The sequence below is a fragment of the Lissotriton vulgaris genome, chromosome 1_1 (assembly GCF_964263255.1).
Source record: "Lissotriton vulgaris chromosome 1_1, aLisVul1.2, whole genome shotgun sequence".
In the NCBI taxonomy this organism is placed as follows: Eukaryota; Metazoa; Chordata; class Amphibia; order Caudata; family Salamandridae; genus Lissotriton; species Lissotriton vulgaris.
The window spans coordinates 954,243,252-954,269,684 of NC_141685.1; the positions used below are offsets into that span (position 1 = coordinate 954,243,252).

The window sequence follows — 26,433 nt, forward strand, 5'->3', positions numbered from 1 at the left end:
TTCAAAACATATCATTTAAATTCTGCCCCAGTTGCATCAACAAATTGATATGGTTGGACCAACACAGGGTTAGGAACTTCTGTCCACGAGGTACCAGTTCGAACGTGTGTACTTAGCTTGTCAGGCTTTTCAATCTAAAAAAAACATAATTCGGTACCAAAGGGACAGAACGTTGATGCACTGCACTATAATTCAGTGCCAAGAAGACCCTGCAGAGTCTGCCACCTGCACTGTTGCCAAAAAAGTAAAGGAGCAACAATGATGTGGATTCAGCTGTGAGGTGAAGGGGTGCAGGGTACACATTACATCTCATAAGACTCCAGTTCCAGAGATCAAGCCTCGGAGACGCCACCACACCCTGCACCCGGGACCGAAACTGCATCTTTGGTTTCCTCAATCGATATTGATGACCAGTCTACACAGGACCACCCTCAACAGTGTTAATTTCCGTAAATAAAAAAGGGATTGTTACTTCAAAGACCAGTTTTTGAAGAAGTCTCAATTCTGTACTAAGAAACTGCATTAAAAGCAGCGCCATGGTTTATCTGAAAAACCTCCTTGAAAAAAGGCTTGACCTTCACGCTCGGAGTCTACACCTTATTTTTAAAGTTTTTTTTGTTGTTTTATATAGCGCGAACTAGACCCGAAGATATCGGGTATCAAAGCGCTTTACATAGCACCAGTTACATTACATGAGGACACATTCATTTTTTGTTAGGCACGGGGAGATTAAGTGATTTGCTCAGAATCACAGGATGTTGAGCGTCGTTGCCAAGACTCAAACCCGGTTCCCCAGCTTCGACAGCGACGGCTCTAGCCGTAAGGCTACATCCTCTCCCCTACGAATGTATGACTTTACAACACATACATTTACAATGTATGCCTTTACAACGCAGTTTTTAAACCTCAACATCCCTTACAATGCATACATGTACATCGCATGCCATTACAATTAATTTTTTTAAACTACATTTGCAACGCATTCCATGACATCGCATTATACATTTACAACGCATACCATTACAACGCATTCCATTACATGGCATTATACCTTTACAAATCATACCATTACAACGCATACCATTACATTGCATTTAAGGTAAGTGTTGGATAGTGTAGGGGTAAAAATTACTATTCTAACTCCAGTGGGGTGCAACAGTAGGGTAAGTGTTGGATAGTGTAGGGGTAGCAATTACTATTCTAACTCCAGGTGGTGCAACAGTAGGGTAAGTGTTGGATAGTGTAGGGGTACTATGCGTTGTTATGGTATGCGTTGTAATGGTATACGTTGTAATGACATGCGATGTAATGCATGTGTTGTAATGACATGCGTTGTAAAGGATGTCGCAATGTAAATACTGCGTTGTAAATGTAGTGCGATGTAATGACTCCCCTACACCTATCATGTTTCATGTGCATTGTAATGATGATACCTCTGAAAATCTCAGCAGTCATTACCGAAATCAGAGCAATTGCTTGAAAATCCCAAAACATTTCCTCACGCATTCCTACTCAGTCGAATTGCAACGTAATTTGCATATATGCTTCCAGCCATCTTATTATTTGCATGTGCTTGGTTATAATACCAAACTAAATTCTATTACGCCAAAACATGTCAGTTTCACTGCATATGTTGCAAAGCCGTTGGATCTTCAGTCAGATATCAGCTGTTCAGAATGTCCCTTCAGTGGCCAGACCCTTGTGTGTGCTTCTCCTCCCTAATTCTAGTATCCTTTTATACCTTTGTCTCATATAATTCTCTGTGGAGAGGAGAGGGTTCCCTTCTGCACAGCTCTTATATTGTTGGCAATGTCTTTTTTGCGGAATTGTACAAAAGGCAAGCAAGGGTAACTGTTGCTGCTTCCTTCCAAGTCAGATACATACCAGGCATTATGTCTTTTTGGCTGTAATCACTACATGTAGCTTTGCAACTCTTAAAGAGTAGAAAGATTCCAGTTCTCTGGGATGGAATTCTACTATGCCCAATGACAAATGGCTTGGTGTTTTTGCAACTGGTTTTCCCAGGTGTGGAACAGTGCACCTGATTTTACTGGCTGTAAAAACACAGCTTTGGGCGTTGACTGCAACAGTACCAGGCCTCATCTCCAAGCCTCCATTTCCCACCACTACACTTTTTTTAAAAACGTTTTGTTTTGCACAAACTCGACCCGAAGGTATCAGAGTGCTTTACATGAACACCAGTTGCGTTACAGATGGACACATTCTTTTTTTTAGGCAAAGGGAGATTAAGTGATTTGTCCTGAATCAGGGGATGTTGAGCGTTCCTGCCAAGACTCGAACGCGGTTCCCCAGCTTTGAGGTTGACCGGACTAGCCACTTAGCCACATCCTCTCCCCTCACACCCTTCCATTCCATTCCCTCTCCACCACCACACCCCGCATAGAAACCCCTGCTCCCATTTACCACGCTTGCGTTAAAACTCACGGAATTGGGAATTTTGTAATTATGGGTGCATAGTTTGCATCCTGCCAGTACCATGCAATGTGTAATGAGGGCCTAAGTAGGCTATTACCCTGATTTGAGCGAAGGAACTGGCAGGTGTAGAAGAAAATAAGACATGACATGACTGGTGGGAAAAAGAACGACTGAGCGATTGCCAATGGTTAGACTTAATCCAAGCATTCCTCCCAGCACCTTTTGGTTGTTTGATGGACTGGCCTTGAGTGGCAGTGGTATGCCCAGACGTGGGTCAGGTGCTTATTGAGACACTGGAACTAAGCTACACCTGAATGACATTCCACAATTAAGGCAAACCCTGTCTTGGGTTGCTTGTGACCCATTTGCTGCACACAAGCCATGCATAGCAGGGGATTGGGTGCAAAGCCTGGCACCCAAAATCCCACACACGCACATAGCTGAATATAAGCAGTGTTATTTCAAATAAGGTAGAGCTAATAACTTTGTTAAAAGGTCAGACCACCAAAATATGAATGAAATGAATGAATGAAATGGCATTTGTAACGCGCAACTATGCCCATTGGGCGTCAAGGCGCCTAAAAAATATAAAAAATAGGCCTATTGGCTTTATGAAGGGGTCAGAATATCAACATGTACTGTCTTTGTCAGAAAATGAACAATAATTGGTATGTATATTTCCTTAATGTACAAACAGTTCAATGTTTTATAAAAGTGATTGTCTTAAAAAAATTAAGCTTCATTTAAAAAAATCCTTTAATATATCAACAATGGGGTTCTGCACTCCAGCTGAAGAACATAGAGTTCCAACCAGGAGTGGTTTAACACCTTCGCTGCGGCGGCTATTCCGCCACAGCGCTAAGGGGGTGGGGCGGGCACGTTGCGCGCCCATGCTAGTGACGGAACCGCTCCGTCACCAGCCTCGGTTAAGCTGTGCTCATGACGGAGCGGTTCCCTCATGGCCCCGCCCGCTCAATGGAACGCCCAGCGCAGGCGCGCAATCCGCACCGCGCAGGCGTGGTGAGCGGGCCATGACGGAACCGCTCCGTCATCAGCACAGCGCTACCGCGGCTGATGACGGAGCGGTTCCGTCATCAGCACCAAAGGAGTTTAAAAAATATGGTAAGCTCTCCGGGGGTCACAGTTTCAGTGACCCAGGAGACATTCTTTTTTATAAAAAATTTGCTGGGAAAGGGGGCTACTGAACTCTATGCAGCCCCCCACAACATAAAAATGTTTGGTGTGCTCCCACCCTACTAGGAACACCACCAGGCTCAATAAAATATGTTTTTGAGCCTTGCAATGCATTATGGGGTGCTCCTTGCAAGGAGCAGTGAAATAATAAATAAGTGAATTCTGGTGCTCGTTTATTATTCATTTCTTTTTTGGTGTCTCAGTGCCCACGCAGGACCCCCAAATCCTTATTTTGTGTTGGGGGCCACGGTGATAGACGGCAATTTAAAAATGCATATATTTACATTTATTGGGGAGAGGCATGTGCCACCCTCCCCTTCCTGAGCCTCTACAGACCCCAGTGTCTCCATCTCCAGAGCCGAAATTCATTAAAAACCCTGGGACGTATTATTTTTAAATGGAAGGAAGAGCACAGCCCTTCCCTCTGAGCCTTTGCAGCCCTGGGTAACCCATGCCCCAAGGACCAATGTGGGTGCCCCTGTGCTAACCCAATGGGGCTGCAGGGAGAGAACCATTCTGAGTGCAGCAAGAGCCGGCGTTGATCTTGCCCAGCTGGAACAGGTTATTTTCTCTGCTCCCACTGGGCAGGAGCAATCTGAGCTTCCTTGTGCACAAGCGCACAGACAGGGAAACAAATGTCTGCTCCCGCCCAGCTGGAGCACTTTTGCAGCTCCCATCTGGTGGGAGCAAACAAGTTTCCCTGCCCACGCTCTTACTGGCAGGAAAAATGTGTCCTTGGGGTGGGCTCCTATGGACACCAAAGTGGAGCCAGCCCCTGGGGTTTGGGTCCCCAGGGCTGTAATCAGCTGGGGGAGGGGAGTGTCCCCTTCCCCTTTCATAATGATTTAGGGCCCATGGGGAATTTGTTTTTGCCTCAATCCCGCTGGAGTTCCTTGCAATTGTTGAGCAACCCCACTTTTTATTTTGAACACAGGTGGTACCTCTACCCCCCAATTGTTACGGGGCAGGGTATTCCTACCCCAAAATCTTGAATATTGCATGAGGTGCCAAGGAAGAGGCTGTGGAGAGGTAAAAAAACAACACATGTGTCCAAACAACACCCACATTTCATCCTAAGAAAAAATGCTGAAACATTCCAAATCGGCAGTGGCAGAGGGTAGGTGAGCTAGTGCCACGGAAGGGCAAACATTTTTGGTGAACTGAAATCTTGGCGTATGGATCAGTTCAGCCAGTGATACCGTGGCCCAGAGGTAAAGCAAAGTAGTGCTACTTGCTACTTTGCGCTAGTGAGCCTCAACGGGAGCTACCATGGGTGATGCATGGATGTTTCCATTAACTAGTGAATGCCCAGATGCCATCTTTTTAACAGAAACATGGCTCCATGAAAGCCCAGGCCCTGATGTAGCGGCTGCACTCCCAGATGGTTATTCTTTAGTAAGAAGAGATCGTGAAGGAAAATGGGTGGTGGGCTGGGTGGTGGGCTGGCCATTATTTTTAATAATCGGTATACGTGTAAATTTGATAAGCTAACATTTTACAACTTTAGGTGACTTAAATATTCATTTTGATGATCCAACCTGCCCTGTTAGCACCTCCTTAATTTCTGATTTGTCAGCCATGAATTTTGTGCTTTCAAATTCAGGACCGACTCATACAGTGGGACATTTATTAGACTCAATATTTTCAATATTTTCAAATAACCTCAGTTTGCGCTGCGCTCCGGCCCTCCCGGTCATTTGGTCTGATCATTTCCTAGTCGACTTGAGGGTCATGACAGAATTGACTAATCGAACTGTGCCCAACTAAGGGAATAAACTTACCTCTAGAAACTGAAGTAAATTTGACATGGATCTTTTTAACCATCTTTTAATGGAAACCACGCCTCCCATTAATCTGACCTTCATGACCGATGCAGGTACTATTATGAATTGGATCTCTAATTCTGTTGATATCTGTCTCCCTAAAAAATCATCGTCCTCCGGCTCCTTGGTTTTCACCCACTCTACAAAAAGTAAAGAGTAAGTGTAAAGCGTTAGAAAGATGCTGGAGGAAGGACTATACCCCAGAATCTAAAGCAAACTATAAACAGTCAATATAATAGAATATCATTTTCTCTGTAATGCCGCTCGGGCCGATTATGTTAGTGCTACTGTTTCTAATGCCCAAAATTGCCCTAAAGTTCTGTTTAAACTGGTTAAGGAACTTTCCGGTACAGCCAGTCAAGCTCCACAACCAATTCTTTCTGAATTGCAGTGTGAGGAGCTTGGGATGTCTTTTCTTGATAAAGTGGAACAAATCTATTCCAGATTAAATACTTCTAAGTTCTCTACCTCGCAGCAATGCTTGGCTACCCCTGCCTTACTTAATTCTAGAATTCAGTCAGATGCCCACGAGGAGGCCAGTATAAGGAAACTCGAACAATGGACCTTGCTTGACACTACTTCTTTCAGTCGCATTTTAAAAAGTATTAAATCAGGTTTCCCTCTGGACCTGCTTCCTATTACCATATTGCAAAACATGGAGATACCTGCTTTGCAGTTGATCAGGGAGCTACTTAATGCCTCCTTACGTGAAGCCCTGATTCCACCTGAGTGGAAGCATGCGATGGTCCTCCCACTGTTAAGAAACTTAAAGCTGACCCAGTCCAATTATTCAACTTTCGCCCCATTTCCCTGCTCCCAGTTTTTTCCAAGATATTGGAGAAACATGTGAATTCGCAACTAAATCACTATGTGGAAACTCACAAGCTCTTACACCCATCCCAATCAGTGTTTAGGGAAGGGTATTCAACATAAACTATACTTCTAGGAGTTAGTGAAATGATGCGTAGTCGCTTGGATGCTGGCGATACTGTTCCACTCATATTGTTAGGTCTGAGCTCCGCTTTTGACACAGTATCTCATCCCGTGCTTTTGCAAACTCTCCAACCCATCAGCCTGACTGGATCTGCCCTGAAATGGCTGACAAATTTTTTTGTTGGACCGTATGTTTCAGGTTTCTTCCTCAAAAGCAGCTTCCAAAATCCATGCCTCCCCCTATGGCAGCGGTCTTCAATCTGTGGGGCGCGACCCCCAGGGGGGCCGTGGAGTCCTGGGAAGGGGGTCGCAGATTCTGCAGAGTGCAGTTCCTGGCATTGGGCTGAGGGTGCTCACGGCGGAGGCCTAATTCACACCGAGGTGTGAAAAACATCAACGCCTCATTAACAAGTAAAAGGCCTTTTAAAGATCTTTCAGGTACTTGGGTGTGACTGTGTGTGGGTCCCTGAAGCTGTTACAGCCGGGCTCACATACACGAGCTGGGGGGAGGGAGGGGGGGGCCTGGGGGAGTGGCTGTAGTGTAGCCCTTTGATTTCAATGGATGTTGCGCACCTGGAGCTGTGGGTCCCGTGACACGTCCCCCGCCCCCAGCAGGGAGGCACAGAGATGCCCTCCCATGAGTGGGAAAGAAGAATGAAGACGACGCAGAGAGATACTGATCCCCCCCGCCCCCATGAGAGAGGCACAGAAAAGGTGGGTGGGTGGATGGATGGATGAAAGGCTGAAGGATGGATGGATGTGTGAAAAGGTGGGTGGATGAATGATGAGTGGATGGATGAATGAAAGGGTGGATGGATGAATGATGGATGTATGGTTGGAAGGATGAAAGGGTGGATGGATGAAGGATAGATTGGTGAAGGATAGATTGGTGAAGGATAGATGTATGGATGAAAGAATGAAAGGGTGGACGGAATAATGGATGGATGAAAGGGTGGATGGATGAATGATGGATGGATGGATATGTAAAAAGATGGGTGGATGAATGATGGGTGAATGGATGGATGAAAGGGTGGATGGATGAATGATGGATGTATGGATGGAAGGATGAAAGGGTGGATGTATGAAGGATGGATGTATGGATGGGAGGATGAAAGGGTGGATGGATGAAGGATGGATGTATGGATGGGAGGATGAAAGGGTGGATGGATGAAGGATGGATGTATGGATGGGAGGATGAAAGGGTGGATGGATGAAGTATGGATGGGAGGATGAAAGGGTGGATGGATATATGGATGGATAAAAGGTTGCATGGATGAATGATGGATGGATGTGTGAAAAGGTGGGTGGATGAATGATGGGTGGATGAAAGGAAGGGTGAATGGGTAAAGGATGGGTGAATGGATGGATGATCGATGTATGGATGTGTGAAAAGGTGGGTGGATGAATGATGAGTGGATGGATGAATGAAAGGGTGGATGGATGAATGATGGATGTATGGATGGAAGGATGAAAGGATGGATGGATGAAGGATAGATTGGTGAAGATTATATATGTATGGATGGAAGAAGGAAAGGGTGGACAGATGAAGGATGGATGGATGAAAGGGTGGATGGATGATGGATGGATGGATGTGTGAAAAGGTGGGGGATGAATGATGGGTAGATGGATGGATGAAAGGGTGGCTGGATGGATGAAAGGGTGGATAGGTGAAGGATGGATGTATGGATGGGAGGATGAAAGGGTGGGTGGATGAAGGATGGGAAGATGAAAGGGTGGATGGATGTATGAATGGATAAAAGGTTGCATGGATGAATGATGGATGGATGTGTGAAAAGGTGGGTGGATGAATGATGGGTGGATGGAAGGAAGGGTGGATGGGTAAAGGATGGATGGAAGGATGAAAGGGTGGATGGATGAAGGATGGATGTATGGATGGAAGGATGAAAGGGTGGATGGATGGATGTGTGAAAGTGTGGGTGGATGAATGATGGAGGGATGTGATGAGGTCTAACAGGCGCATTTATGGTTGTCAAAAGTTGATGATGAGGAGTACCAGTTTCTAGAAACTTTTGTCGGAAGGGGGTCCTTACGCCTAAAAAGGTTTTGCAAGGGGGTCTCAGCATCAAAAAGTTTGAAGACCTCTGCCCTATGGGGTGCCTCGGGGCTCGAATCTTAGTCCCTTATTGTTTAACATTTATGTTAAACCTTTGGTGACATCGCCGAGCAGGTAGGACTGTCGATTTTTTCCTATGCTGATGACACCCAAATAGTCTTCTCCCTCTCTGCTAAAGGGGCTTCTAAGCCCTCTTCTCTTCAAGTTGGCCTTAGTAAAATCATGCAGTGGATTCAAGTTTATTCACTCAAGCTCAATGGGGAGAAGACATAGGTGCTCATCCTGGGGAATAATAAAGAGCTTTGGGGTCCCCAACATTGGCCCCTTGAATTGGGTGCTCCCCTCGCCCTACTAAATGAGCCCGGAATTTGGGATTCATCATCGATGACCACCTCTCGATGAGACCTCAAGCAATAAAGGTGGCTGCAACATGCTTTTCCATACTTAGATGGCTCAAAAATGTTTTATGGATGTTGCCCAATTCTACAAAAAGAACTGGAGTCCAGGCCTTGGTCACCTCTCATCTGGACTACGGCAACATCCTTTTTCTTGGAGCAATAAGGAGGTCATTCGTAAGTTGCAAGTCTTTCAGCATGCTGCTAACCGCCTGCTCTGCCGGATCCAAAAAAACTGCACCTGTTTCCAGTTCCTTGCAATAACTCCACTGGTTAAAAGTGGAAAATCTTATTAAATTCAAGACCTTAAATTATATGCACAGGATTAAAACAGGCAAGGCCCCCAAATATCTGAGTGCCATTGTTCAACTGTATGTCCCCTCTCGCTCTCTCCGCTCAGCCAACTAGACAACATTTTCGGTTCCGAGTCATAGATTGTCCAGGGTAGGCGGCCAATCTTTTTCCTATTTATGTCGGCCCCTGTGGAATTCTCTTCCTCTGTCGTTGAGGAACGAATCCAGTTGTGTACACTTTCATAAGATGCTGAAAACCTGGCTTTTTAATCAATAGGTTTTTCATCTCTCTTTTGATTGCTATGATCTCTTTCAGGCGGCGCCGGAAACCCTTGGGTAGCTGAGCTCCTTAGAAAAGTAAATAACATAACATAACCACTCATAGGTTTTTACTCAAATCTCTGTCTACCAACATGGGTTTACGCAAACAAAATGCGCATCCTCGAGGCAGGCGTAACAGTGGAGCAAGTTTTAAAATCTCCAAATTTTCCCAACTTTGCATGTGTGCTGCACTCTACAGCACAAAAAACGAGGTTTGAGAAATATTAAAGCACAGATTTTGAATTGGAGAGGTCCCCTTCCAATACAAAACCTATGCTTGGCAGAATGCATACAGGCTTGCACTATTTTGCATGGGTGTGTGTGTACCAAGGCATGGGGAGAAAAAAACTTTGCTGTAGCTTAATAGATATGGCACAGTTTTTCACTCACACTTTATGACACAACTTTGGTCACTGCATTGAACCAAAACGTAGGCCTTAGTACTTTGCTCTACTGTTCCACAACCAGCACACATGCATTTTAATCCTCATTCTCCCCACGTGAGTGCACTGCGTATTTACCTCACTTTTCCTTCTATTCCATTTTGTAAGTGCATAGGGAATGCTTAAAAGTGGCTGATCCATAATTGCTTGGGCTTTATAAAAAGTAGAAATATGCATTAGCCCTCCTTGGCTTGGCTTTAATGTCCTCTTCGACTGTGCTTACAGGGCGCCTGGATGTCGTCATGTTCCTGATTGAAGCTTGCAGGGTGAACCCCTTCGTAAAAGATAGGTAAGTGTGGTACTGTACTTGGCCTTATCATCTCTTGTTGCATTATTTAATCAGATGCTATGGGAGTCTCCAAAAGAGGCACTGGAGATGTCCTTCTTCAAATACACGCCAGATGTTCTGGACGTGTGGACCCCATAATAAAGTGCCAGAATAATGACCCAAAATCTGAGGGAGTCTGCCTTTCCAGTATTGTTAGATTCTTGTAGGAAAGGCAGCCATCCATGCAGCTATTGTTAGCCAATGGCTGCTACTAATCCACATGTTGTGCCCTCCTTTAGAGGAATGCTTCACATCCATGTTTGCTGAGCTGCTTGTACTAACCATGGCTGGCTATCCAAATGTTAACTCTCCTTGTTAAAAAGGCTTTCTGCCTTCTTATTCTCTGCTACCCACCAACTTTTTAACACATACATGGCCCCCCTGGGGGATGTGGTTTCCTTCTTTGGGATAAAAGCCGTCACATACGCTGACGACACCCAAATGATTGTATCATTCTCACTGGAAGAGGACAAACTCAAAAACCTCCATGACTGTTTAGAAGGAATTCACGCGTGGATGTCCAACTCAAGGCTCAAGCTCAATGGTTCGAAAACTGAGCTCATGCTGCTGGGACATAAAATGTCATCCCTCCCCACTGCTATGTGGCCAGCTTGCCTAGGACCCCTCCCACAACCCAAGACTGAACTTAAAAGTCTGGGTTTTTGGCTTGAACAGGACCTCTCTTTGAAAACGTAAGCAAAAAAAACAGCCGGTACGTGTGTGGGCTTACTTCGCTCTACCAGAAAGATTCTCCCATTACTCCCTGCACCCTCACAAAAAATGCTCATCCAAGGTCTAATCTTATCAAGAGTAGACTATTGCAACGCTCTCTTCTTGGCTGCCCCAGAATCTACGATCAATGTTCTTCAAAGAACACAAAATGCCGCTGCAAGGATCCTCACAGGGACCTCCCGCAGAGCTTCAGCCAAACCCGCCCTAAAGACACTACATTGGTTGCCGATCCGCGAAAGGGTCAAATTTAAGGCCCTATGTACCACTCACAGAGCCTTGCAAAATCAAGGGCCCCCAATGCTGAAGACCATGATCTTCCCATATATACCCAACAGGCCCCTACGCTCAGCCCAGGGTAATCTGGCTACAGTTCACAGAACCAAAAAAGCTCGAACTGGAGGACGGCGCTTCTCGGTAACAGCCGCAACCACCTGGAACGCTTTGCCAATTCAACTTCTCTCCGAGCCCAACCATATGAAATTCCGGAAGCTACTCAAGACCCACCTTTTCCCACAATAACCCTCCTCCTTACTCCTCTGCTTCCAACCCCAGATGTTTTGCAATCTCAGCGCTGGGACGCTCACGGGCAACCATGCGCTATAGAAATCCCAAATTCATTCATTCATTCATAGTTTTAGCTCCTTGAAGTAAAAGCTACTACTGTTTTTCAGGTACAAAGCCAACCTTTTGGGAAATCTGGGTCCCATATTTAGAATTACTGAGCCATGAACTAAAGGCTAGGTCCCATCAAGATGTTAGCCCCTTGTACTAAAGGTGGCTGACGTTCCAGATGATGTTGTTACCTTGAACTAAAAGTGGTTGCCCATCCAGATGTTGCTAACCCCTTGCCCTAAAGACCGCTATTTATCCAGCTGTTAATACTCTTGTACAAATGCCTGATACCTATCCATATTGAGGGGCAGATTTACAATAACTGGCGCATCTCCAGGGATGCGCCAGTTATTGTGCGCCGCAGCTCCACCACCCATGGTGCGCCACATTTACAATGCGGTGCACCATGGGGCAAAAACGGCACAGATGCGTGACGCATCTGTGCCGTAAAGGCGGCGCATTGCTGGAGTTGCGTCGCAAGCGTGACGCAGCTCCAGCAAGGCTCGTAAGTGCCCTATCTGTCCAATGCTGCGTCAAGCTTCACGCCTGCTTCAAGCAGGTGCAGGTTTTTGACGCAGCATTGGCCTAAAAGTGACTGAGTGAAATCTTGTAGATTTCACTCAGCCACTTTTAGGAGGCGTTCCTGCGCAGGAACGCCCCCCCCTGCGCTGGAACGCCTCCTTATGGCCCAGGGCTTTACAACGTGTTGTAAATACCCCGCACCATGGCGCATCTTTTACGCCGCCGCTGCGTCACAAAAGTGACGCAACGGCGGCGTAAAAGAGGCGCAAGGGGCTTGTAAATCTGCCCCTATGTTCCTTGTGTTAAATGTTGCTGACCTCCAAAATGCTGCCATCCATTACTAAGGACCGGCACCCGTCTTGATGCCTTTATCGATTAGTATATGGAGTGCAAACATCCTGATAAAGAGCAGACCTTAGTACAGTGAGCTAACATCTGGATGTGCAGTAGACCATACAAGAGGTGAACGATACCTAGATGTCAGCAGTCTTTCTTCTGCAATGGGGACAGACCATTTAGTACATAGGATTGAACCAATCGAGATGCTGACACCTGGACTTAAGTGTGATGTTTATACATGTGCTGTTAGGTTTTAGTATTAAGGCCTGCCATTAAACCCACACTTGCACTCTGTGCAGAGGCCTGATGCACATCCAGCTGTCAGCACTCAATGTCTTAATTTCCAGATGCTGTAGGCCTTGTACTTAAAATGGCTGGCAATCTAGAGGTTTTCCTAGCACAGCTTGTAGCCCATCAACATGAGCCCAGTTTACTAGAGTTTGATAGCTTTCTAGATGTCAGGACTCCTTCTCTTATGTTCCTCCGTTCATTCAGCTATTGACTCCTAGCACTAAGGCATTCTGCCTACCTGTGTAATCATACTAAGGACTACTGCCCATCCAGATGCCATGACTCACTGTACCAAGGTTGCTACCTATCCAAATGCTAGGATTAGGGACTATAGATTCTACATAGTCAGATTGTAGCTGCTTGTACAGAGGCTGTCTGCCCATAGTTAGAACCTTGTATCAAGGGCTCCTCACTTTGCAGTTTTTTAGGTCCTTGCATCCACAGTTGAAGCCCATTCACATGTTCGCTCCTTGTGCTATTATGCTGTCTCATGTTATAATCATGCAGACTTAAAAAAAATATATATATATATTGAGTGGATTCAAGCCTTACAAATGATGCAAAAAGAGACAAAAAATGTCATCAAACAAAAACTGTCCTGTAGAACAATCAATACATGTCATAGAGGGAAAAAAACTATCTAGTGCTAGTGTAATAAGAATAAGGTGCTAAGATTCCAAGAATAAAGACAATCATGCAAACGTGTATCTGTTGAGCTTCTTTTGTTGTGTGCTTAGGGTACATACAAGTCTTCATATGGTAATTGAACATTTATTGAACGAATGCTCTATGGTCTGCTTCCTGTTCAGATGTTGGGCTCTTGTGTGAAGGTCTCCAGGCCATGCACCTGCCAGGAATCCTTGCATTCTAGGATGCTGCTGCTAGTATTGCAGCACCCTGGGCCTGGTGCTGACCGTCCTAGCCCTAACATCCTTCCGAAGGAGCAGTACACTCAGAGATCCTCCAGATTTCACCTCCAGGTCAGGCGAGCACCAGGCTCTTGAAATGACATGACTGAGTAAATGTCCTTCAAGAGTTAGGAACATGGGCAGTCCAGAAGCATTTATGGTGCATGAGTAGATCGCAAGCTTTGCCTCATCGGCTACAAGATTATCCAGTCCTGGTTTCCTTTTGTAGTTCGACACTTATAACACTGTGTTTTTAATGGTATAAGCAGAATTCAAAATGTCAGAATGCTAACAAAGTCATAGACCAGATGACATTCGGTCACTTCACTTTAAATCTCTGGGTCTGAGTAATTAACTTAGTCCCAACATCTTGAGCTGTCCTTTGCTCGGTGTGAGTAGCTCATTTTTATGGAGGGAGGCAAAGCTATTTGTGTGTTATTAGTATGTGCGGGAGGTACAGCGCTCCAATTCAACTGTTAAAGATTGAGTAACAATACAAATAGTACAGCAATAAAAGACAAAGAATTTAAAGCCATGAGCCAAAAAGTATGGCTCGAGCACAGCAGAACAAGTCTCAAAGGATCAAAAGAGAAGCCGAATAAAAACACAGCATTAATATTGTAAATAAATCACAACACACATCCAATCAATAGCGCTCCACCTAACCTCCGTCAGGTGTAAGTAGCTCACTCGACTACGATCTTAAGCAGCCCACTCGGATGTATGTGAAGCCCATCCAGTCCAGTGCTGCCAGTTTGACACGTCACGTGTGAATATTGTGGTACCATGAGTGTGTAATGAATGTTTGAGGAGGTCTATGAAATAGTAAAGTGTCTTCAGAATGCCGTTGTTGGGGTGCAGGTAAGTGTTGGGGGGAGGTTCGAAAGGACTGTTGGTACAGGACACTGGTGGGTGAAGAGCTAGCTGCACATTTGTGTAAGGAGGTCCTTCTATTTGAATAAGCGTTACTCGAACTGATCATCGTCTGTCATCTATGATTATTGGCTTACTGCGAGTAACTCTCCCAATCCAGGTATCTTAAGGTGCCTGTTGTCAAGAGCGAGTACCTCACCCAGTCCATGTTTGATACTTGCATTCCACTACTCTCAGAACTTTATGATTGTGGGGGGAGGGGGGGGGGGGGGGGTAGAACTGCAAGTTTTAGAATGCGCACCAACAAATCCTGGGAAGGATGAGCTGCTCCCATCTGACACATTGGGGTAACTCGAGATGGCTGGAGAGGAAACTTTCAAATGAGCTGTGCCCCTCGTCCCAATCCAAAAACGTCTTCTCCTGGTTCAAATGTCACAGTGTTGTCTCCTCTTCCACAGATGGGGTAACATCCCCCTCCGGGATGCCATACAGTTCGACCATCTGGAAGTGGTGAAGTTTCTGCGCGATTACCAGGAGGTCTATGCCAAGGAGCATTCTCTGCCTGAGCAGGAGGACCTGACGAAGGAGAACCTCGAGAGCATGGTCTGAGGGAAATCCACTCCTAGACGATCAAGACCGCTGGACTCTGATCAGAGAGCAGCTTCAGTGTGAGAGCAATCACTGCTGCACCTGCGCAAATTTCCCGCCGGAATTATCATCCACATGTAGGGCTCTTGAACACTACCTCGGCCAAACATGTCATCTCACCACTGTGTATATTGTATCTGACAGATTGGCGGGAAACACATTTATATACGCACAACGCAAAACAGAGTTTTGCATCTAGACTCAGGCTTAAGCTACCATGGCTCTTGTTCTACAGAGAGGAATCTGAAACGAGAGCATGCAATAAGCAATCCTGGCAAGGCCAGAGCAGGAGGAGACACAATTTGAGACTTTATATGGACCCAGTTCATCTGGTGCAATCCCTTAAACTGGGAGGAGGTTGTTTCCATAATTTATATTTGTACTTAGTAATAAACAGAAACACATTTTAATCTGCCGAGGGTTATAATCAGTGCTTGCTTTAAGTTGGTGATTGCAGGTGGGGCCCACCAGCACTCATTTGTGGCAACTGGTACTTATTTTTCCTTATCAGACTTTGACCAAGAGCAAGAGAGAAACACACAAGTGGGAAAGGAGGAGGAAGAAGAAAAAAGTAGAAATTGTGACAAAGGGAGAAAGTAGGAGTGGAAAAGAACCTTTAAGAGTCCAGTAAAGAGGCATAGGCTGTCTCGTGGTGGATTAAAGAGGCAAGAGGTGGAATCAAGACTACCCAGCCTTCATATTCAACACTCTAGCATACAGTAGCGCCAATCGCGGTCTTCTGAAAAAATCTTTGGGCTTGGCACATATTATTTTACAAATAACAAACTGAATGGAATGGATCAGAGAGCACAGTGTTGCATCTATGGTTAACTGGGCTTTGAAGGATCCTGTTACAGATTGAAATGCTTTCCATGTTCCTGTTTTCCACTGATCAGATGCAGAACAATGTTAAAAAGTCCAAGCAAGCAAACTTTTTAGTGGGTGTCAATTCGGCAGTGTCTGTAGTCAGACCCATTAAACACTCTAAGGAGCTGAGAACTCCTTGTCAATTCCATACCTTCATCGAATTTCTTTGTGTTGTTTAGAGATAAAGTTTAGGAGCAGAGAACAGCCAGCAGTCTTGATTTTGTATCTCATCGCTAATTCTAATGGGGGTCTTCACCAAAGTTTTAGATTGCAGCAGTCTTTTTTTGCAGTTTTATGTAGCACAAACGTGGCCTGAGGGCATTAAAGTGCTTTACAAGACGATGTTACTTCTACACATTCTGTAGGCATGGGAAGATTAAGTGATTTGCCCAGAATTGGAGGATGCTTAGCCAAGACCAGGATTCAAACCTGGTTCCCAAGTTCACAGATCTAGCTGATAGGCCATTTCATCATCGTTACGCAGATGGGCATAAAAGCAGTAACAAAATAGATTGTTATTTTTTTATTGAGATTTTGTCCACATTACTAATTCTGCGATAATAAATAGGTCTCCTAAACGGTGCTAATATATTTGACCTCTGGTGTCAGAAGACAACCAAGAGATGATGTCATCCAAACGAAAGCAGATGACCTACTAAGTATTTGAGGAGGTTTTAAGTAAAACACTTAGGCGTAGAAGGTTGTTTTGCTAGGAGCGCTATGAATGAGCCACAGAAGGTAGAGGTGGCATCAAAGGCAAGGAAGGAGAAGATCAATATTCATTTAAACTGAATTACAAGTCCCAAAAAACTAAATCATACCACGGGATCTTCAGTTCAGAAACCAGGCTAATGGGAAGGACAAACATGGCCACCATCTCCGGACCAGCCAATGTAGAAGATCCTCAACCGAATAAGCAGATGGTGACCCAGACTTGAAAGAAGAGTCACAATCTGCAGCCCTGATCCTGAAACACTGCTGTGCTTTCAAGACAATCTTGAAATTGGAAAAAGTGACCTCACCTATAGAATGCTGGACTATGCGCATAACAGGTTCATGCTTGCAAAGTACACACGTTATTAACCGTTAATGATAGTTTTGAAGCTGGAGGATGTTTTGTTTTTCACTCGGCCTACACAGCTTCCGAGAGAGACTGAAAAATTGACATACAAAGGACACACATATACGGTGGTGGCCTCAAAACAAATCTGATAGAGTGCAGCTGCCCCTCAACAACACTGAGCCAATTACAGACACTCCCCAATTGACACCTACCTTTACCAAAATAAATTACTAAGATGAATTTTGTAATAATTATTGATCCAACACTTAATGGCAGTATTAACCTTCGGTATCAAAAGACCACTCCACAACTAAATCAGTCAATGTCCTCGCTAGCCCCAAGGAACCTGGTGCTTGAGAGGAAGAGAATCCCACCACGACAAACTCCTGTACTTACCCTGGATCACAATATGAGGGACTCGGGACGCCAGTCTAAACGTGCTGCATACTAATGCGGTCTGATCATGACAAGCAGACCCCGACACTTATTAGTGAGTATGGACTCGTATACAGTCTATGGTGAGCATAGAATAGGCCCCCTTTATGAAGTAGAATGTCTACAGTAGTCCAACAAAAACAATACGGTGGAGGAGGACCTAGGGGAAGTTTAAAGACCAGGCTCTGGGTACTATCCCCAACAGAACCAATAAACAACAAAGGTACCAGAGGGTCTCAGATTAATGTGCCCATAAATAAAGAAAACCAACCAAGAACTCACCCTTGCCCCCAGGTTATGTCACAGAGAGCTCTCCATGGAAGAGGAAAAATACCCATCAGTCACCATTCGGATCCGAATGGTGACTGATGGGTATTTTTCCTCATCCATGGAGAGCTCTCTGTGACATAACCTGGGGGCAAGGGTGAGTTCTTGGTTGGTTTTCTTTATTTATGGGCACATTAATCTGAGACCCTCTGGTACCTTTGTTGTTTATTGTCTACAGTAGTCACCATATCAAGACATGCTGTTACAAAAAGTCAGTAAAGTCTTATGTCGTTCACACAAATGTTTTTAATGGATGGTCTCAAACCCACATATAGAGTTGGTGTTATTTCAAGGCACCAGCAACATGTATATGTGTTACATCATCCACAGATAGACCAGGCCACTAATACTAGAAAGAATGTATGTGTGCCACTAGACTATGGGTGTAGAATGTAATAACACAAGAGCAACATCCAGTCCAGATATTTAGGATAACCGACAAAGCAAATGATACAGTGCACATAGACGTATTTTGTGTAGATATCCTGTAGTTCAGGCATGGGTCCAGGACACCCTTGCGCTAGATCCTTGTAAGTCAGAGGACATTCTGTTGCTGGCTCAGTTTTTCTGAGGATTGCTTAACCTCAGTTCCTTTGAAGTGGTACCCCACATCCAGAGAAGATTGTTTATAACTCTGAATGCTCAGAACTTAGACATGCCAACGGTTATGAATCAGTTATAACAGAGACCAAAGGTGTAAGATGGCTGCCACAGACTTTCTTCATGGGGGTGAGCAGAAACAAAATGCTCCCTTCCTTAATGAGGCAAGACATCATCTTAACAAACACAACTTGAAATAATTCCAATAGAAAATGTGCACCACATGGAACTCCCAACAGGAAGCCCCCAAGAAAATGCCAAGAATTAGTGATTCTTCATCATGAAAATATTTCGTTTTGCTCTTGATTGCAAGTCAGATTTCCACTGCAATATTCCCAAAGCTCCCTATATTCTAAGAGGGTACTTTGTATACAAAAAATGTTCATTTCTTTTATATGGTCCAATATCTTGAATCACAAAAGTAACTCTTAGCGAGACACTTAACAGACATCAATCTACATATTGCATACATACCAACAAACCCTTTCAGACGGGAGACTTCAGATGGGTTTTTTTTAAAGCAATAGTGGCATTTATTGTAGCGATCTCCTGCCAAAAATTGCCCGCTTCAATGTTAGTCACTAGGGATAATGAATTCCCCCATTTTTTTTTTTCTATCTCCTTTCTTTTTTGAAAATGTTGGAATGTATGACATTGTTCTGTGGAGTAGTTTTTGATGGAAAGAGGGAATATAGAATAAACAAAACATTGCAATCCACGAAGCAGGTTTTAACAAACTATTGGGATGTGTAGAATAAAATAGGCACTATAGTATTGCAAGAAATATGTACACTTAGGTTTGAGCTCTGCTGAGTGCAACATTGTATGTATGGTAGGCAGGCCGGTCTCCAGGAATTTTTATTTGGGTGGGTCAAGGGTGCATTCAGGTGGGCCACTATGGGCCCAATTTGTCGTTCTGGAGGTAGCCTACAAGCCCTAGATTACATCATATCTACTTGCAAATAATCACCATGTACAATACAATGGACAGCTTCTGTGTGTATATTGAGCATGTAGAGAGTTATTTGAAAGTAAGAGCAATGTCTGTACCGAAGTGCAAACCCCCAAATTCCAGCAGGCCCAGTTTCAACACAGGTACTTGAATACCAAGCCTACGGTAATAGTAGTTCAAGATTAAGGAGGTCCCTGTTACCGCATGGACATCATTGCAATAGAAGGTTGGCTATTTACTCCTTGCAATTTGTCCAACACTTATTTCTCTGCACAAAATGAACTTTATCATTTTTATTTTATTGTCATTCTTTTGCGATGTACTTTCAAAGATACACATTTTTGAAAAACAGTAACACATTTGAAAAAAGAGAAAGGAGTATTTTTGAAAACATGCCTGCCAATTGCAAAACTAGAAATTGCAGTCATAGAGGTAACCTGTTCTGTTTCCCTTACAAACTCGTCCATACATAGGTTTGCTGTGAGCTCCTTCTCATGTGCTAAAATAGTTAAACCAGGAATTGTGCGTCAGAAAGGTGCGAGGACAAGGAATAGGGTTGAAAAGGAGCTCTTACAGGCTGTTGTTGAAACCCCTATAACCAGAGCAGATACATACATTTCATGAAGTGCTGGGAAAACTTCTGCATAATCATGCAACAGTCCACAAATGGTGGTAACATCTGCACCATCTGTGACTTTTTTTGTAACAACAGTTTTGCAACAATTGGTTTTGTTGCAGGAGTAGCTTTGCATACATTATTTAAGTCTAGAAGGGGTGCACACTTGTTCACATCAAGAAAATGAGGTGATGAGGGAACCAAGATAGAAATGGCTTCGATTAGTTAAATTTTTTTCTGGGAGAATCTGGTCTCCATTTCAGCTATTGCTCTGTCCAGAATGCTCAAGAGGGGCTGCCTGAGCACTTGCTGTTGAGAAAAGGAAGTCATTTTCAGATTGTCCAACAGTTGAAAGCCCCACTGAATCTGCAAATCGGCAGCAGAGTTCTCCTCCTTTTAGGTCAATGATTAACACATGATGTTTCATCTTCCACATCAACAGAAGGGAGCAGTACTTGGTAGAAAACATTAGATCTACATCACTGCTTTCAGGCCACTAAATGTGGACTGAACAACTCCCACTTCAACAAACAAATGTGTTTGCTGTCTCTCAAACGCAGGTTTTAAAGCTAAAAGTAGATCTTGTAAAAATTTCACAATAACATGAACATTTTCCCTTTGAATATGAGATAATAAACCACAAGCTTGTGCCTTCAACTCATATGTAGCATTGTCATCATGATATATGTCTGATATAAGATCAGAATGGTGTCAATGTTTTCAACCACACATTTTGTAACCTCATAATGGCTAGTCCATCAAATTTCACGTTTGAGAGTCAGACTAATATATACTTGACTCACATAATGACAATGAAAGAAATTGCACAGCATATTACAAAGATCAAACAATCGCTTTGCCCTTGGTTCAAACTGGTTGACATCTATGACAAGATGAAGCTGACAATTGTACCAGTGTATGTAAGTAATATATGTCTTTAATCTTTTTGTATCACAGTCTAAGCACCCCACTGAATCCACTCATTACTGATGCTCCATTCAAGCACCAACTTTAAATGTCTTCTGGTCCACAGGGAACCAAGCGGCTAAAAATCTGATCAGCTTTAAAATCAGCATCTAATTGTTCCACCTGTAAAAGACCAATTAAACATTCTTCAGGTTTGGCACCATGAGGGACAGATTTTCAATATTACATTTAACACAGGTGCAATCGCTTTTAATACAAAAACTTTTTGAATCACATTTGGACTGCTTTTTGACTTGTGAGAGAACCAAGGCAGTTAAAGTATCTATTACATCGTTTTGGATACATTAGATGTATATTTAGCATTTAAGGGAATACAGTGCATAATTTCGGGTACCATTTTTTCTGTTTTTAAAGTGTATTGAATTGAAAAAGCTTTAAAAAATAATCCACTTGTTTAATCAAAAATATCTTTATTGTCGCCATGCAGGGGAGTCCATTCACAGCAAGAAATTGAATGACCACTCCAATGCTTTTTAAGTAATATAGATTATTATCTATTACTTTGGTATCTAAAAAGAACTGGCACCTATCAAATAAAGGACGCACCAGGAGTGCAGAATAAAGTGGCAGACGGTTTAAGTCGTATACCGCTACCTATGGCATAGCTTCCGTGGAGTGAATGGAAAGACTTCCAAGTTGCGTATGCGAATGATGAAAAGAATTCTATTGGGAAGGAGGATTAGAGGAAGGTATACAGTGTTGAAGACATGTTGAACAAGGTGAAGTTGTACATTCGGTATGGATGGGGGAGAAAAGGTGTCCTGAGGAGTTAAAGTCATTCTGGGAAGTCAGGAATGAGCTGGCTGTGGATTCGTATGTTGTTGTAAGGTGCAATAAAATGGTTCTTCCATAAGGATTTATTAAAACAAAAAATTAAGAATTTTGGAGGGGATTTTGGCGTGGTAAGAACTAAGAGGGGAGTGAAATCTGTGTACTGGTGGCCAGGAATGGATATAGAGATAGAAAGAATTGTGAGAGAGTGTTTACAGTGTGCGAATTCAGAGAAGAGCCTGAAGACATTGAGACCAGTGTTATGTCCAATGGAGTGTCCCAAAATGGTTTGAGAGATGTTGGCAGTAGACTTTGGTGTCCTTTGCACGTGTCGAGGGACACCAAGCACATCACTGTTTTAATAGATTATTTCAGTAAGTGGGTGGAATTAGATGTGGTACTAAAGGCAGATGCAGAAACTTTAGTGACATTTTTGGATGCAGTTTTCATGAGAGGGCTTACCGAAGAAAAACTGTTGAGTGTCAATGCTCCACAGTTCAAGTCTACAGGCAATTGTATCTCTTCTTTTCCCTCATTTAGATGCCTCTGCTAAAGCTAGAACAGCATATATGTGTGTTTAACTGGCCATATGCTTAGCAATACCTGTACCAGAAGCTAGCACACTTTTCTAGTTATGGAGAACCAGTTACAATAAAAATGGTATCCTTATTTTTACCGTTAGTAATCACACAACACGGGAAACAAAAGCAAGCATCTAGACTAACAGCGTAATCCAGCCATGGTTGCGTTTTGATACCGGTCTGTGCTGAATGCCCTCTCACAGTCGCCAAATTTACTTAGTGGATAAGATTTAAGAAATGGTGGGGATGGTTCATCTCTATTCAGATCAGTAGCATTGCTGCAGAGATTACCTTAATGCTTTTCAATGTCAACAAGGTCTTTATTCACAGCAGTACAGTGTTTTAAATTAGCATACATTGTCTTTCTTTTTCAACTTCCATTGGGGTGCTGGAACAAGACTTGAATTATAACACAAGGGATTGCGGCTTGCATCTAAAGAACCTCTGTGAATGACAAATTTGTCCATGATGCCTGAGGTAGGCTTAGAAGAACTGAAAATAATATTTTAAAAACAAACATTGGTTAGTTAAAACTGTTCCTGAAACTTCAGGTCAAAATACAACAGATCACACACCTTTAAAAAGTTACAGAAAATTTATAATAGTTACGGTACAATGATTAAAACTTTTTTTTTTAAATCCTGAAGTGTGTAATTGTTATTAAACACTAGAAAATTCCTCAATAAGCATTATAAAATTGCAGACATGGATGTCTTTGGTACCACAAAATGATCTGGCTGTACAAAACAGAATCTGCTTTCTGGTGAGGCAAACCTGCCAGGAGTCCCATACTGCATTTAAAATAAGAATCTTGAACTATAAATACCCAAATGAGGATGCAATGCTGTGTAGGCAATGAATTGAATATGTGATATATAGTACCCATTTCAACTCTCTCCTTCAATCCAAGGCATTCTACATTTGCATTCTGTAGGCTTATTGAGCTGCATACATCTCTGTATAGTTCATGGGGACTGAAACTGTCAGAGGTATGTTTGTTCATTACCATCTCTGGTGGATTTGTTTTTTCTAACAAAGAATACATTTGTCTGGAGTCTTTTCCCATCACAATACAATATCCTGCATTTTATCTGTGTGTGGTTTCCAAAATGATCTTGCTTGAGTACTAGTTGGAAGAGTGGTGCATCGCAGTGTGTCCTACTTGAGGAGTGTGTCAGTACTTTGCATGAGTGATCAGAGTGATGCTCTTACGTTTTACTACGTCGTTGCAAGTAGATGTTTAATAGAACGGAGAGCAGAACAAGATGGAATACGTGCAAATTACATAAATGTACTGTTGTGAGTTACTCAGCAGGCTGCCTTAGGATCCACCTAGCTACAACAGACAAGTGATCCACCACATGCCTGAGAACAGCAGTCATGGTATAGCTCTATACAACCCCCCAGATAGACCAATGAACATCCAACAGGCTTGAACTGTATACAGCTAGCCATGGCAAATGAACTGGAGTCCAGCCAGCAGTGAGGACATGCAATCCAAGAAATGCACTCGTTACAGGCAGCCATAATAGATCTGCCTAGCTAAAGTATTGCACGGACATGGGCATAAAGGTAGGTACATAAATGGCTTTGGATCCTTCTAGTAGTAACAGATGAGCACATGCCAATGCATGCGAAGGTCATAGGGGTTATAGGCAGCCAGAATACATATGCACTATACATCCACCCGAGTGTGACAGAGGGGTATCTTAATTCTTGAACCAGATAAAGGTTGCCATTGTAAATTTAAAGCACTTGTACAAAGCATAACATAATTCAATAATACAATGCTTAACCGACAGAAGATATGGCAATGCGCAGAAGACCAGAACAGTAACCCCCAACCGCTTAACTGATGTAGTATGTGAACATTGATGCACTGTATTTCTCTGAACTTTAACTGTAATCTGCTTTCTGGTTTCAAATGTTTGCAGAAAGTGTATTAAGCACTTGTTTTGGCTAGTAAAAGTGTATTTTTTAAACTCTTTTTATTGAATATATGACTTGGAACCATCATCCGACATACATTTAGGTACATGTGTACAATAATTCGACTTTCTGTGCCACAAACAATTTTCCTAACATACGTGTTCGCTTTAGAGGGAACTGCAATTGTTAATTTCTCCAATATTCAGTACAATGCATCATTCAGCTATCTTCCGGCAAGAATCCCCTTGGCGGCAATGTGCAAATATTCCCCCTGAATTTATTCCACCCTCCCCATACCTGTTCCCACTTCATGGGGCATCCTCTGTTCACATATACTGCCTTTTCGGCCACCCAATTCATTTAATTACACCATTCTGTACATGTTGGTGCATTTTGCGTAAAAGTGCTTTTTAAGTGCACAAAAAGCAGTGGTTTAGTGGTTTTAGATTTGGGCCTTACCTGCACGACTGAACAGGAGCTTCAAAGTGTGTATTGAGTCTGTTTATATTCAAGGAGACTCTGACTTTAGGAACACTTCCATGCCCCCTGCACACCAATTTGTGCTTTAGGGATTGGCCCACAGGCTTGACCACTCCCCTCCCACCTGCACAGGCACTTATGTTTCAGGTCACATGCTCCTTGAGTAAGTTTCTAGGGTTAGGTTTCCATTGGATTGGGGGGGGGGGGGGTAGGGTTCTGATTGGTTTTTGGAGCTATGGTTTCTATTGCTTTAAGGCTTATGGATTTGACTTGTTGCTCGGTCTGTGATTGGTTAACAGATCCAGTCCTCCTCTTCGGTTCTAGTGTTTGGGGCTAGGGTTCTGAATGGCCCACAGTCACCTGATTACTAGCGCTATTTAATCTTAGTGCCCAGGGCGACTAATCCGGGGCGGAAAGGACAAGGACAGTTGCCAGTGTGGGCTTAGGGCCAGAGATGTTGCCCTTTTTAGGTCTTGCGACCTGCGTTGCACTGCGCAGCAGTACACGCGCAGGTCGCAAGACCTTTAGTAAGTGAAAAACCAGGAATCTGAGCTGACCTAGGAATCGCACACGCTCATGCGTGTGCGTTTCCTTTTCAGTTACCCCATTGCCTTAGCATGAGTCTATTTATAAAAGACTACACACTATTGGCCAAAGGTGTGCGCATTGCACCGCCCATGGCCTGTTGGTGTCTATTACAAGCTTTGTGCGCATAATAGACACCAATAGGCCGTCACGTGGTTTCAATTATCGTGCCCAAACACGGGTGCGATAAGTGAAACCCCGGCTCGCTGTGGCGCGCGCGCACCACTCGCAGGCTTTTTTGGGGGGGATCCATTTCACGGGGAAGCAAGTAAATGAAAGAAGCTATGTTTTGGTCGGCACACGCTGACAAAAATGAATTGCAATGCTTCTGCATCACATATTTCATTGGGTGGTTTTACACTAAAGTAGTTTGCAGGCGCACGGTGTGCTCCTGCACTGCACCCACACCAGCCCTGCCCACTTTCACAGGTCCATGTGCAATGCTCTGGTTCAGGTCGGGTTTTTCCCTTACACTCTGGGACTTTTATTCCATTATAAAACATTACCACAAGTCCTTGCATTCGATAGGGCAAAAATAGACTGGATTGGTTCGTCACGCATGGACCTGGGAAACAGTGCAACTGTGCCACCCCACTAGTTCACATGTATTTCCACCAGCACTCCCTCCTATCCCAGGTCCATGCTTGGGAGCTCTCCTTGGATAAACCTTCGCTTTCTTGAACCAGTAATCCCGAGAGTATAGTGGAATTAAGGGAACTTCAAGTACCGGAATGCAAAGCAAGCTGCAAGTTCTCACGTGGACCCTGGAATCTGGAGAGCTCAGTTCCCAGCAGAAGGGTGATTAATGCAGTGTCCGACATGTGCAGCCACTGAGTGACGCTGCTCATTAGTGTTTAACAGCGGCTGCCATGATTTGATTTGATTTGATTTATAAATTTGTAAAAAGCGCGATTGCCCGAGGGTGTCTTGGCGCTGGGTAGATTCAAGGAGACTCAGGAACCGACAGAGCAAAAATCTAGATGGCCGTGAAAAGCCATGTTTTCACTTCTTTCCTGAAGGAGAGCAGTGATGGACTATTTTTGATAGAGATTGGGAGGAGGTTCCAGGCCTTCGC

The 26,433-nt window shown here is 43.7% G+C and overlaps 1 protein-coding gene across 2 annotated transcripts in view; it reads left to right on the plus strand.

Annotated features, from left to right (window-relative positions):
- Nucleotides 1–15,575, plus strand: part of GLS2 (glutaminase 2) — a 252,782-nt gene extending 237,207 nt beyond the window's left edge. For both annotated transcript variants that reach the window (XM_086959521.1, XM_086959530.1), the window contains exons 17-18: nucleotides 10,138–10,201; nucleotides 14,976–15,575. In XM_086959521.1, the coding sequence (XP_086815647.1) occupies nucleotides 10,138–10,201; nucleotides 14,976–15,126 (215 nt within the window). In that variant the 3' untranslated portion in view covers nucleotides 15,127–15,575. The remainder of the gene's footprint in view (nucleotides 1–10,137; nucleotides 10,202–14,975) is intronic.
- Nucleotides 15,576–26,433: the final 10,858 nt, after the last annotated feature.